This window comes from Elaeis guineensis, chromosome 1, assembly GCF_000442705.2.
Source record: "Elaeis guineensis isolate ETL-2024a chromosome 1, EG11, whole genome shotgun sequence".
Lineage (NCBI taxonomy): Eukaryota > Viridiplantae > Streptophyta > Magnoliopsida > Arecales > Arecaceae > Elaeis > Elaeis guineensis.
This window is the reverse complement of record NC_025993.2, coordinates 8,192,402-8,205,956: the sequence shown is the minus strand read 5'-3', so window position 1 is coordinate 8,205,956 and position 13,555 is coordinate 8,192,402. Positions and strand designations below refer to the sequence as shown.

Here is a 13,555-nt window from a genome sequence, read left to right as displayed (position 1 = left end):
AACTCTTCCCATAAGCATATAAAGTATTTCATCATGATATCATGAAGCAACAACGGAATAAAATTTAAATAATTAATATTTAATTTTAATTAAAATAATAAAATCAAATATTTTATAAAATAATATTTCATAGTTTTGTATCAAATCTCAATAAAACCTAATCTAAAACAAAAATATCAAGTATACTTTTAGTTTTTTGTCTCATAATAAATATTCAAGTTAAATTAGTCCTCTGAATCTGTAAAAATAATAAAATATAGAATAATGAGTTAGACAACTCAATAAGTAATATATTCTTTGATTAGATAAATCAAGTAATAATAACATATTAAAAAATAAACTTGCAAGATATATTAATTCAAACATACAACATTAATCAAAATAAGATTTATGTAAATTCAGCCTGTTTAAAATTTATTTTCATTCATAAATTATTTTCTTTCAAAACATTTGGTTCATATTGAAGTCACGAACTAATCAAAGTACCAACGTATAACTTTCACTGATAGGATGTTAAATAACAGTATTTAACCCTCCACTCGTAGCTAGCATTTAATCATTCTACTGATAGGATATTAAAGTATCGATGCACAATTTTCACTGGTAAGATATCCTACTGATGGGGTATTAAAGCACCAGCGTACAACTCTTACTGACAGGGTATCAAACTACGAGCATTTAATTGTCTCACTGATAGGGTATCAAAGTACCAGCATTCAATCGTTCTATTGGTGGGGTATCAAAGTACTAGCACATAATCTCAACTAGCAGGATATTAAAATATCTGCGTTTAACTGTCCTACTAGTAAGGTATCAAAGTTTTAATGTTTAACCCTCACTGATGGGATTCAATACATAGTTAAGCTGCAAGTCAAAATTCATCTCAAATTATTATATTTTTTTCAAAATATATTTTATATTTTAAATCGAATAATTCATAAAGTCATGGGACATCGAAATCAATCAATATGATTCATATTAGATTCGATACATTTAGTTATAAATCATTTAATATTTCAAAAAAAGATATATTCGATAATTCAAAATACATGCATCTTGATAAATTTAGAAAAAAATATAGCATTATTTAACTCATATGTATTTCAATAAATTTATATAATTTTTAGAATTTTTTTTTTCAAAATCTTCAATTCATATATTACATCGCAGGATCCTATTGTTAGATATTTTCTTATCGAGACAACTACAACTCTATACATAATTAAATTCAATAATCAAAAAGGATATGAATAATCAATGAAGATATGATGAATGGTAGTCACATCCAATGGGTTAGGTCGATCCAATCATATTAATTTTATCTGATCAAGATCAGATTAGGATATAGGTAGTTCAACAGAAATCAAGAGTGATCAAATCCGTAGTATCTAACAAAAGTCAAGATGAAGGTCAATACGATTCTTGACGATCAGTTTGATCAAATAATTTTATTTAATTAAGATCGGATTAAGATACAATTGGATTCATAAAGATTAAATAGATCAAATTTGATAGTATCCAGATCTGATCAGGATAGAGGTGGATGTTGATATATTGTCTGATAATTGCGAATCAGGATCCTTCATTAAGCTCAATCAAAATTATCGAAAAAAAATCCTTTACTTGATCAATCTTAAAGAGATAAATTTCGTAGAGAGAGAATAATTCTAAGGAAAGAAAATTTGTAGAGAGAGAAAATGAGATTTTTCTAAAGGAAGAAAGTAGAGAGAAGATAAAGAGAGAAAGTGGGAAGAGAAACAAGAAAAATGGTAGAAAACCAAACTGAAGCAGAGGAGGGCTTTTTTTAAGAGAAACCTAGTAATTGCTGGCCAAAAAACAGGGTTTGATGCTCGAGGAAGGAGAAGACAGTAAGAAGAATTTTTACCTTATCTCTGTCAACGTTTGGACACGATTTCAATAGATTTGAAGGAAAATTTTAGAAGAAGAAGAAGAAGCAGAGAGGAAAAAGATCTCTCCGTGACGAATAGTGGCCCGTGGTGGGGGATTTTACAAAAGACTTGGTCTCTTTAAATAGACGTCGATGGGGGAAGAGTTAGAGTCCCTCTCGGTCTCCGATTAGGAGTCTGGATGGGAGAGAAGACTCTCGTTGAGTCTTCTCTCTGTTCTGTTGTTTCTTTATTTTCCCATCACTTTAAAATTCGCACGATTGTTTCTAATTGGTTCTTGGTATTACAGTACCATGGAGCAATATACCTGTTCATCATCTCTGTATGGTCTTAATTGGTTATATTTCATACCAAAGATTTATGATGTGATGATGTGTTAGTGGGTTGGCTGATTTGAGTTGGATCAAAAATTTTTCACTCCAAACCTGATGTTGTTTATTAAATAAATCAAAAATCCTAAATAAAATCAATATTTTTATTAAATAGCTAACCTTCACCGATCTGCATCTATGTATTAAATACATTCAAACAAGTTAGACATGTTAAACATGTCCTTAATGAGTTAAATGAGTTTTAATAGATTAAAGGGTTGGATCACGATCCAATCCAATTATTAAACTGACAAAATAGGTCCAGTATGTTAGAAGTCTAAATGCGAGCCCGACCTTTTGATAAATGGATCTAGGCCGATCAACTCGTCTATGATCCAGTTCCATTTGTCCCATATCTGAACCTACTTAAAGTGGGTTGGTTGCATTTCTGGTTGATGGGTCGGGTCATAAATTACCACCTTTATCTTTGAGCAATTTTTAGGACGTGTTAAAGATGATTAAGATTTAAAACAAATAAGCAAAGAGAAATCAAACATGTTTCTGCATTAGGTCAAGGTTTTGGTCGATGCCTTGGTTGGTTCAAGCGTGGCGGTGTAAGTGATGTCAAGCTGGACTCAAATTTTTCTGCGGAGAATATATTTAAGCTGGTGATTGCTCCTCCTGCCCCACCGATAGAACCCTCAAACCATCCCCAAACACTATAACAAAAGGACCATGAACTTTGAAACTAGCAGCTAGGACTATACCCATATTTCCTGAGCTCCATAAGCAAATAGCAAATTTCACATGCCAGATCATATTTCCAGTTAAACCACTAACCAATTCAACCACCACCTTTAACTAACTTAATCCATAATCCAGAGTTATGCTGTTAGAACCCTTGTACAGGTGTTTAGTTTCACATTGGTCAGGTGTTAGGAGGTCTAAGGAACTTAAGCAGGGCTAAGGACCCTGATAGATAATCTTTTGGATAGCCTTTTATCGGTGAGATACTGGGTTATTACAGATAGCATCCGGATCAACCTAGCTTACCTCCAATATGGCTAGTACAATATCGTGACATGGGCTCTATCGGGTTGATCACGAGCCAGTGTGTGTGTGTGTGTGTGTGTGTGTGTGTTTTATTCTCTTTCTTTTCTTTTTTAAACCTTGTAGGTGGTAAAGGAAATAAACAATGCCTGTCCAAGGTTCCATCTCTCTCTAAACATCCCATGGCTAACTATGTTAGCAGGATGGCTCTCCAATGCACAAGGCGATGACAAGCTTCCAATTCATGGCTTTGTTGGGTGGCAACACAAGCCTTAGATCTCTCTCCCATAGGATCGCCTACACTGCAGCTCTCCTTGTAAGCATGCCAACTAATGGAAACTGCTGACTTGTATGATCTTGCAGAATTCAAAGTGCTCAAGCTCTCTGCTATGGGGATCAAAGACCTACTACCTGTCAAAATCTTGAAACTACCTCGTCCAAGGTAACAGGATTTGCTAGGTGCTCAACATATGAGAAGATTTCCTTGGAACAAAATATAACAGCTCTCTGAGGAGCTCACAACTTTGACAAATGCAGTCATGATGCTGGTGGCAACCTTGGCAACAAGGAAATCATCAAACAGCTTAAAGATGGTAGTAAACAGTGAATTCATTAGCAAATTAGAGATGGAAGCAGAAGAGTCCATTTATGTGTATGTGATTCCAGGTTCTTCTGCATCTTCTCCCCCACAGCTGTGGAACTACTGACAGAAGAATGTTTCGATCGATTTTATGTTTGTAGTTGTCCCTGCCAAATGCAATGCAATGAAAGCATAAATACTCAAAATAAACAGCTGTTGGGAAGACAGGACTCCTAATGTCAGTAGGACTTGACAAACATGCAAAACCGACTTAGCCTATAAACTAAAGCCACTGGGTTTCTAGGTTCAAGCATCTATATCAATCATTCTTCCACCTACTATTTATGTCATGTGGGAGTAAACTTCAGATGTTGGTCTACACTACAACTCTTTTGCATAGGATGGAAGCAGAGGTATATATATATAGGATTTTCTGAAATAACTTCTTCACTGCATAAACTGTGTTATGCAAAGTTAGCTTTCAACATAGATCTATATTTGCCACAGCATCAAAGAAAGCAATACCAGTCAAGTCTCCAAATCATATGATGGTTTATTGCTCCACCATAATTAAGCTGCTCCAAGACCATGGCTTTCAATGGCTTTGCACTTAATCGTGGATCCAAAGTTGTTCACTGGAAATTTCATGTACAAAATTATTCCAAAGCCTTAACTGTTTTTCAGAAGTTCAGATCTCCAGTTGTTCTTTAAGAACAAAGGTTTACACAATCAGACTTAACAAGTTTTTATGTTATTGCCATATATTCCATGATACCATTGCATGTATAGACATGCTGATTAAGTCTTTGAAATCTTGCAGTATTTGAATGCTTTTGCTGTCATAACCAACTGAAATCAAGTAAATGAATTGGTGAGTTCCGACTTTGCTGGATGTCTTGGAGAGATGATGCTGCAAGCATAAAGCAATAGTTGTAAGAGAATTTCTCGCTCGCTCTCTGCTCATCCTTTTTTTCCCCCAACAAAGCTCGCTTTTTTTATCTACAGTATAAAAATGATATGGTTGCATTCTACATAACCTTCAAGTAGAGGGATCAATGGCGATTCTCGCATTCATATCAGCAATGCATTCAGTTGGAAGTCCAAGAAAGGAGTTCATGAGCATGTCATTGATTGGATTCACCAAGGCCACACCAACCAGCCTGCACCTTCCTTCTCCATTTATTCTCTCCCCCCTCCCACCCCTTAATTTTCCTGCGGACTCCTCTGATGTTAGTGTGGTCTCCACCATCAATGGAGGAGCTTTGTAGATGCTTCCAACTGAGAACCAGAATTTTGCTCTGAACTGCAGATCAACCTGCAAATAATAACAATGTCCTCCTTCAGCATAGCAAGTGCTAACCAGTACACCATAGTTGTTGTAAGAAGACAAAACTTGTTTCCCATTTGAAGATAATTGGCATTAGAGCTAAAAGTTGTTTAGCAAGATACCCACGATTCTAAGGTTTAATGATAAAAGTAACCAACAAGCTCTGCAGCTTGTGTTCTCAGAAGCTTCCTCTCAGACAGTTCACCACAGCCTAGATGATTTTTCTAGTGTACGGACTAACTTAAGGCTTGTATACTTGCACAGCTAGCATGTCATGGTCCTTATGATGTCTCATGAGTAAGAAATATAGACATGGAGTCTTTGAATGGTCCATGAAGACAAAGCAAAGGAACTGGAATTTGGAAACACTGTGAATCCAGCATAGCCAAAATTGTTCTGAGAACAATGGTTAGCATGCTACCAATCATCTCAAAGAAATTATGCCCAAGATATCCTGTCAAACACTTGGATAAAACCTCCCAAGTTTTCACCACATAACCTCTCCCAGTAAGAAGAAGGGGTGCACCCCTCGGGCGTATGGCCCAGTTTGCACAATGGCCAGCCTTTTGGGATATCAAAAACCTTTGCATATCCTGAGATCGAAGAATCAGTGACCTCTACGATCCCTCTTCTCCCTTCTCCTTTTTGAAGGGAAAAGGGAGGCAACAGAGAGCTACCCTCCTAATTTATTTCATAACAAGAAACAGATACAGATTACATGATATATACAAGAGAGTACTAGTGAAAAAAGAAAAGAACAGATTCTGGAAGGCAATGTCCAGCTTTTAAGTTTCTTTCAAAGGCTCTGTACCTCAGAATTAGTCTTACATGTACAAAGAATGCTCCAGCTTCTCAAAGATTGAAGGATGTTTTGCAAAGGTAGAAGTCTCTTCACCCTTTTCCCATCTCTTCTTCTAGGCCAAATGGAAAGTTCCACGCTATAGTTTTCAATATACAAGACATATGTTACTGTTATCCTTTCTAAATACCCTAAAAAATATACATCATTTTCCTTTTCCTTTCCAGTCACCTTTTTCTATAGGCCATATCTTCTTAGCCTCCAACTCAACATTATAGCTGGTTTTATTTACATTATGTTCTTTTCTTTTGGAGAAGCAATCAACGAAAGAACACATCCACGACACATACAACTATTTATAGATGTTAAGAGAAGTAATATATCCTTTAACATTTACTAACCTGTCCACTCTCTTTGCTGATGGTTCCCTGGAAAAACTCTGGAACAATATCTATTGTAAGAAAAGGTGGCAATGGCAAGCCAAGGAACTTTGTCGTCGCTCCTGCAAGCGGTGGGATGTACAGTGTTCCCACATCGAAAGAGACCAGCATGGTATCCTCGTCCTCCTTTCTCCCCATCCCTGTACCAATGCCTCCTTTGGCATTGTATTCAAAATCTGGATACCGGGAGATGCCCAGCTTGCAGCCTTCAAGAGTTTCAAACTTGACGTTCCATATGGTAGTAGGACTTTGTTCAACTTTGTCAGGAGCTTCTTGCTTGCTTGGACTGGTGTAAGAAGAGTGGGGTCTGTACTTAAATCTGAGAGAGTTTGATGATGTATTGAAGCTGGGTGAATTGGTTGGAAGCCTGTGGGGGATTGGAAGACTTGAAGAGTTGATCTTGGAACTCATTTGGGAAACTGAGGGAAGAACTTGAGCCTCTTGACTATGGTACTGCGGAAGTAGTTTGAAAGAAATGATAAGAAGATATAAATTTGGGGCTGAGCTAGTTGGTCTCTATAATAGCCTTATCTTGTCCTGCTGCCTGAAAGACCAAAACAACCATCCAATTTAGACCGAGCCCAACTGAAGGAATTGGCACTGCGCATTGCTAAGTGGCATGGAGAGGTCTCTTCGTTAGAAGGAGAGGAGGGCTATCTTTTGGCCTTTAAATGAGTTTTTAAAATTCATGTTCCCGTAGCTGTTGGTTTTCCTCTGCTCACAAGTTTGTTAGTACTCAAACATGAACTCAACAGCATCTTATTTATGCCAAAAAACTGAAGTAATCAGCCGGGAAAAATTGTTTTCTTTAGTTTGGAAAAGTACTGGCAATTTATAAACATCATTAACATGACATCATTTGTGAGCTTAGTAAAAGCATATGCATCAACGATTACCAAGCTTAGAGTCAGAATCATTGTTCTGGGATTTTAGTGACAATAATCCTTCGAGATGTAACATTAATTTTCCCAAAATTTAAAACTGTCTCTTGCTGTAAGAGTAGGCACTGCCTCCTTGCAACTGAGAAAATGCTTGCCTGTTACATCTTTCATGTCCGGATGTAGATCTACATAACAAATGGTTGATGCACCCTGCACTTCAAGAATTTATTTAATGTCTAGATGATTATGTATCTAGACTATTGATTATCACATACAATTACATAATTGCATGCAAAGTGTGTTGTTTGGTGCTTCACTGTTTGCATAAAGAAACCATTGAATCTGTTGGGTGGATGTCTAGCCAGGACACCACCTCCCAAGATCCTTTCAGTACCACGCGATGCAGCAGGAAGAAAGAAGAAACAAAACAGAAGAAAAAACAATCAAAATACGTGGATCAGCCACAAAAGGGCTCGTCTCCACGGGGCATGCAAACTTCACTATGAAAAGAAAATTTTTACAAGAGGAGACCTCACCCTCAACTCTTGTACACCCAATTCTCTCTCACATAAAGTTCCCCTCACAAAAGCTCTCTCTCTCTTGGAGACCCCCTGAACCCCTGAAGAGCCTGGCGACCGCTGTCCAGGAGCCTCCTGCTCCTTCTCTCACAGCGCCTCACGCCTCTCTCTCTCCTCTGGTTTGTACGGCGGTGAGAAAACCGAACCCTACCTTCTCTGTTTCACGATCAGGCCTTTTAAAGGCTTAAACATGGTTTAAACTTGATTAGACACGGATTAGGAGTCCTAAATCAAGCCAAAAAACCCCCCGGACCGTCGGATCAAGACCGGGATCTCTCTGGGCCGTCCAATCGTGCTCCGGTCCACGGAATAGTGCCGTGGACCGCGAGAAATGCGTGGGAAACGCCCTCGCGGTCCACAGACCGCGCCGTGGACCACCCGGTCCACGGTGGACCGGGGCAAGGGGCCAGCAGGCCTGGGTCGCGTGTCCCGCGCGGGCCTGGGCCTGGGTCGCGCGTCCCGCGCGGGCCTGGGTCGCGCGTCCCGCGCGGGCCTGGGTCCCGCGTCCCACGCGGGCCTGGGACGCGCGTCCCGCGCGCCGCCGCCTGCGGCCGTGCTGCTGCTGCCCGCCGCCGGTCGCCGGCGGTCCTCCGCCGCCTCGATTCTCGTGCCGACTTCAAAAGCTCGTATCTCCTCCATCCGAGTTCCGATTCAGGTGATCTTGGTCTCGTTGGACTCCGTTTTTCGCCGCGAACCTCGCTGTGGGCTCAATATGGGCTGAATCTCGAGGTGTCAAATCCTAACAATCTCCACCTCGACTCGATATTCGGCCTCCTCCAAACTCCGAGAGCTTCTGGATCTCCGCGCCCCCATACCCTGGGGCAATCGCCTGCTGATCATGGATGGGCAAACATGGGAGTCGAGCCAGGCTGCTCGATCCCATCTCCGTCGTATGCTGTGCTCCTTCTGACCTGAGACCTGCTCGGGGCATCATCCTGCGGCAATAGGAATCTTACCTTGCGACGTCGCCTCTCGTCCTCCCGAGTCTCCTGTCTTGTGCCCGATCCGCCTCCTGGAGCTCCACCTCACTTTGGACTCCACCTGGCTTCCGATGCTCCACCTCGCACTGGGCTCTCTGCCAGGTAATAATGTCCTCTGCTCCCCTTCTTCCCCTCCAGCACAATCTTATCGCCGCGTAGCACCCTCAGGATTCCTCCACCAGCTACCATCCTATAGCCTCTCGAATCCAGTCTGCTAAGTGAGATAAGATTCCGTCTGAAATCGAGTATGTATCGGACCTCCCCCAATCTCCTCACTGCACCGTCATGTATCCTCCAGCTGACCGTCCCAATGCCTCTGATCGCACAGCTCGATCCATCCGGCAGATATACAGTGCTCTCACTGTTCTCCAGGGAGTCAAACTGCTTCTCTCTGCAACACACATGATAGGGGCATGCAAAATCTAATATCTACTGCTGGGAAGAAGTAGATACCTTGTCAGATATCTCAAAAACATCTCCATCTAAATCACTGCCGGCCGTCGCTACAGTAGCCACCGTCCGATTTTTCAATTGAGGGCAATCTCTGGCTAGATGCCCCAACTCCTCACACCGGTAACACCTGGTTTTGCTCAAGTCCCTCCTGGACTTAGACCGCCCTCGTTGCGATCTCCTGTCGCTCCGTCTACCGCCTCCTGCTCCTCCAGTAGCCACCAAAGCTGAGCTACCGCCACCTGAGCTCAAAGCTGGGTTCTCCCTCCTGAGAACCTCGTTCTGGAGTATCGCTGCGGTGACCTCGTCCATCTTGATAGTGCTCTTCCCCACTAGAAGAGCAGTCACCAAGGACTCGTACGAAGAAGGAAGCGACGCCAGCAAAACCAGCGCCCTGGTCTTCTCCTCAACGTTCTCGCCAACGCTGAGAAGGTCGGTGAGGATCTTCTGGAAGTGGCTCAAATGCTCCTGCACGCTCTGTCCCTCAGTCATCCGCAGTTGGTAAAACTGCCTCCAGAGGAAAAGAGTATTGGTGAGAGACTTCGCCATGTACAACTCCTCGAGCTTCGACCACAGCACCGTCGGAGAAGTCTCGCTCAGCACATGGATCACCACCTCATCCGCCAGGTACATGCGGATGGTACTCACCGCCTGCATCTGTAGTTGTTTCCAATCCCGCACCTCCATGGTGGTCGGCTTCTCATCGCACAAGAGAGCATCGATCAACCCCTGTTGGATGAGTACGTCCTTCTCCCTTGCCTGCCACAAGGAGAAATTGCTCTTACCATCGAACTTGTTGATCTCCATCTTGATTGTTCCTGTTTTCTCCATCTTCAGTCTTGCTCACCACCACTGCAATCTGCATCCTTGTACCGCCTTGCTCTGATACCACTTGTTAGGTGGATGTCTGGCCAGGACACCACCTCCCAAGATCCTTTCAGTACTACGCGATACAGCAGGAAGAAAGAAGAAACAAAACAGAAGAAAAAACAATCAAAATACGTGGATCAGCCACAAAAGGGCTCGCCTCCACGGGGCATGCAAACTTCACTATGAAAAGAAAATTTTTACAAGAGGAGACCTCACCCTCAACCCTTGTACACCCAATTCTCTCTCACATAAAGTTCCCATCACAAAAGCTCTCTCTCTCTTGGAGACCCCCTGAACCCCTGAAGAGCCTGGCGACCGCTGTCCAAGAGCCTCTGCTCCTTCTCTCACAGCGCCTCACGCCTCTCTCTCTCTTCTGGTTCGTACGGCGGCGAGAAAACCGAACCCTACCTTCTCTGTTTCACGATTAGGCCTTTTAAAGGCTTAAACAGGGTTTAAACTTGATTAGACACGGATTAGGAGTCCTAAACCAAGCCAAAAAACCCCCCGGACCGTCGGATCAAGACCGGGATCTCTCTGGGCCGTCCGATCGCGCTCCGATCCACGGAATAGTGCCGTGGACCGTGAGAAACGCATGGGAAACGCCCACGCGGTCCACAGACCGCGCCGTGGACCACCCGGTCCACGGTGGACCGGGGCAAGGGGCCAGCAGGCCTGGGTCGCGCGTCCCGCGCGGGCCTGGGCCTGGGTTGCGCGTCCCGCGCGGGCCTGGGACGCGCGTCCCGCGCGCCGCCGCCTGCGGCCGCGCCGCTGCCGCCCGCCGGCGGTCCTCCGCTGTCTCGATTCTCGTGCTGACTTCAAAAGCTCGTATCTCCTCCATCCGAGCTCCTATTCAGGTGATTTTGATCTCGTTGGACTCCATTTTTCGCTGCGAACCTCGCTGTGGGCTCAATGTGGGCTGAATCTCGAGGCGTCAAATCCTAACAGAATCTTTCAAGGGGCATTTTGAGACCTTCAAGTCAGCATTGACCGGGAAGCAACCAATGGTAATCCGGATAGCCCAGTCTACACCCTACAGAAAGTTGATGCAAATGCAGCAGTTTGGCTGGGTATGGTTTCTACAACAATGCTGCTAAACTGAGTTTTGCCTTCCAGGCCTCCAAAACATTTGCACTTGATTGTAGCAAATGTGTCCATGTAATTGAGGAGGAAGAGTTTCAATCATCATGTATAGAAATGTTAGAGAAATAAGACAATCAATGACTAGCAAAGCTGTATGGGGATAAGGAAAAATGGAAGAGAAATTGTGTTTTTTTTTTTTTGACAGAGAAATTGCTTGATATTTCAATATTAAAGAATTATCACCACATAACATCTGCAAGAGGTGGAGAAAAGATGCCAAGGCTAAGAGCACTAGAGAGAGTTGTGAATTTGCTATTATGGGCGACCGCACATCATCTATTGCATACTGTTATAGTTGTGTGGGTCACATTTTTCATAAATTGCAGCAAGGGCAGCAGAATCTGTGGAGGCATATGCATTAATTGAAGGCCAATTAGGCCAATTTATGGGACACATACACTGAATTTTGCAAAATAGACCTTTTGAGAAACAACCTTTTAAGAAACAAAATTAAGAGAGCACAAGTTTTTGAAGAGTACTGATTTTAGTCCTTTCTGCTATGCGATTGCTTGTTAAATACAATCCAGATTCCATTTGATTTTTGATGTATGGCAACCAACAACTGATAGCAATGCACGGTTAGGTGAGGCTAGATTGGCTTTAAATTTAAGTACTTACACCAAGGTTCCCATTGACAATTTGAAACTGGCATTTTGAGTTTACTTGTGATTAGGGCTGGCAAAATATGATCCAATCTATCAATCCGACCTATGTTCCACCTATCATAAATAGGTTCAGATTTAGACTAAATGAATTTGGATCATAAATAGGTCGACCCGTATAACCTATCTAATATTTAGATTCGATTTGGATTTCAGATATCTGATCTGTTTAATCCGTTTAATATTCAGTTTGGGTTGAGTTAAATAACCTGTCTAATCTATTTAAGATCTATTTAACTTGTTTAAAATCTGCTTAATCTGTTTCTAACCCATTTAATCTAACATGTTTAATCCATTTAACCTAATTTGACCTGTTTAATAAACATGTTAAGCAGGTTGGGTCGGATTACTTATTTAATAAACAGGTCGGATTCAGCTATGAATTTTTGACCTGTTTAATAAACAGATCCAATTTGGATTAATGATTTTTTGATTCGATCCGCATTGATCAAATCCATATCCGATCCGATCTAACACAATTACCACTCTTACTTATGATCTACAGGGCTACTTTTCTCAGAACTTGCAGTCCTAATCTTTTTTGTAGCATTTTTCAGCTGGATTACAAAAGCAACATTGGCCAAGCTTATTTAAGCATTTGATTTAGCAATGGCCTTGAGCTCTATGATGATGTCAGATCAAAAATATGCAACCTTAGTGGTGATTTGAGGCCACTCAAGTTCTATCCCTTCAGAATGGGTTGATGAGTTCTATTCTCCTTTTCCAACTCTTTAATCATCATTGTTGGGGCAATTCAGCCGACTCTCCGATTTCGACTTTTGATCGGCCTAATAAACACGACCTGCCAACTATCAATCGGTTGGTCAACTGACAGTCAGCTATTTGCAAATTTGACGAACTCCAACTATGACGACTCGATCGATTTCAGATCAATGACCATCGGCATATCAGAATTACCGATCGACGCTCATTTGGACTTCCACAACTACTGACATACGATCGATATACTTTGATTATCAATATATAGTCAGCTTACCTGAAACTATCAGCACAGAAAGTGCATAATGGTCAGAATATGATCAGTGATGGATATAACCACCCGTCCCACGATCACATAATACCAAAATAAGCAGGACTCATGTGTCTAACTGTTACAGACAGTTAATAACTACTCGTCTATAAAAGAAGATTAATGAACAGCATTTGATGAGATCTCTTGAGAGCTAAAACTCTGTCTCTTTGAATTCTTATCTGCTGTTCACCACTCTCTACTGACTTAAGCATCGGATGGTCCCCACCGAATATAATTTCGATTAGTGTGGACTTCATTTTGCAGGTGCTCTTCACCGGCAATAAACGCAACAGGAGATTGGCTGCAACAGATTGGCACACCAGAAAGGAGAAGAATATGAGCAATCATGGCTAAGACCAGAGCTCAAAATTTTACAAGATCAGTGAGATAATCTTTTCGTCAGGAAGATCTTCCTCCCCCTCCTCCAATGACAGAGCCCAGCCCCTCACGTCTGGTAATTACTACGGACGTACAATTTGCTGCTCTAATACAGCAAATGAAGGTGTTGACAGAGGCGGTCCACAGCCTCCAACAACAACAGACACAG

General features: G+C 41.9%; 1 protein-coding gene across 2 annotated transcripts; it reads right to left on the bottom strand.

Moving 5' to 3' along the window:
• Positions 1-4,451: 4,451 nt before the first annotated feature.
• Positions 4,452-6,907, bottom strand: LOC140853246 (uncharacterized). Of its 2 annotated transcripts, none has more exons than XM_073247569.1 (3): positions 6,376-6,907; positions 4,886-5,163; positions 4,452-4,697 (listed from the first exon to the last, which is right to left on the bottom strand). In XM_073247569.1, the coding sequence occupies exons 1-2, from the start codon at positions 6,823-6,825 to the stop codon at positions 4,888-4,890; spliced, it is 726 nt and encodes a 241-aa protein (XP_073103670.1). In that variant the 5' UTR covers positions 6,826-6,907; the 3' UTR covers positions 4,452-4,697; positions 4,886-4,887. The 2 variants fall into 2 exon arrangements, with proteins under 2 accessions (XP_073103670.1, XP_073103646.1); XM_073247545.1 differs by having other exon boundaries at positions 4,452-4,758; positions 6,376-6,906.
• Positions 6,908-13,555: the final 6,648 nt, after the last annotated feature.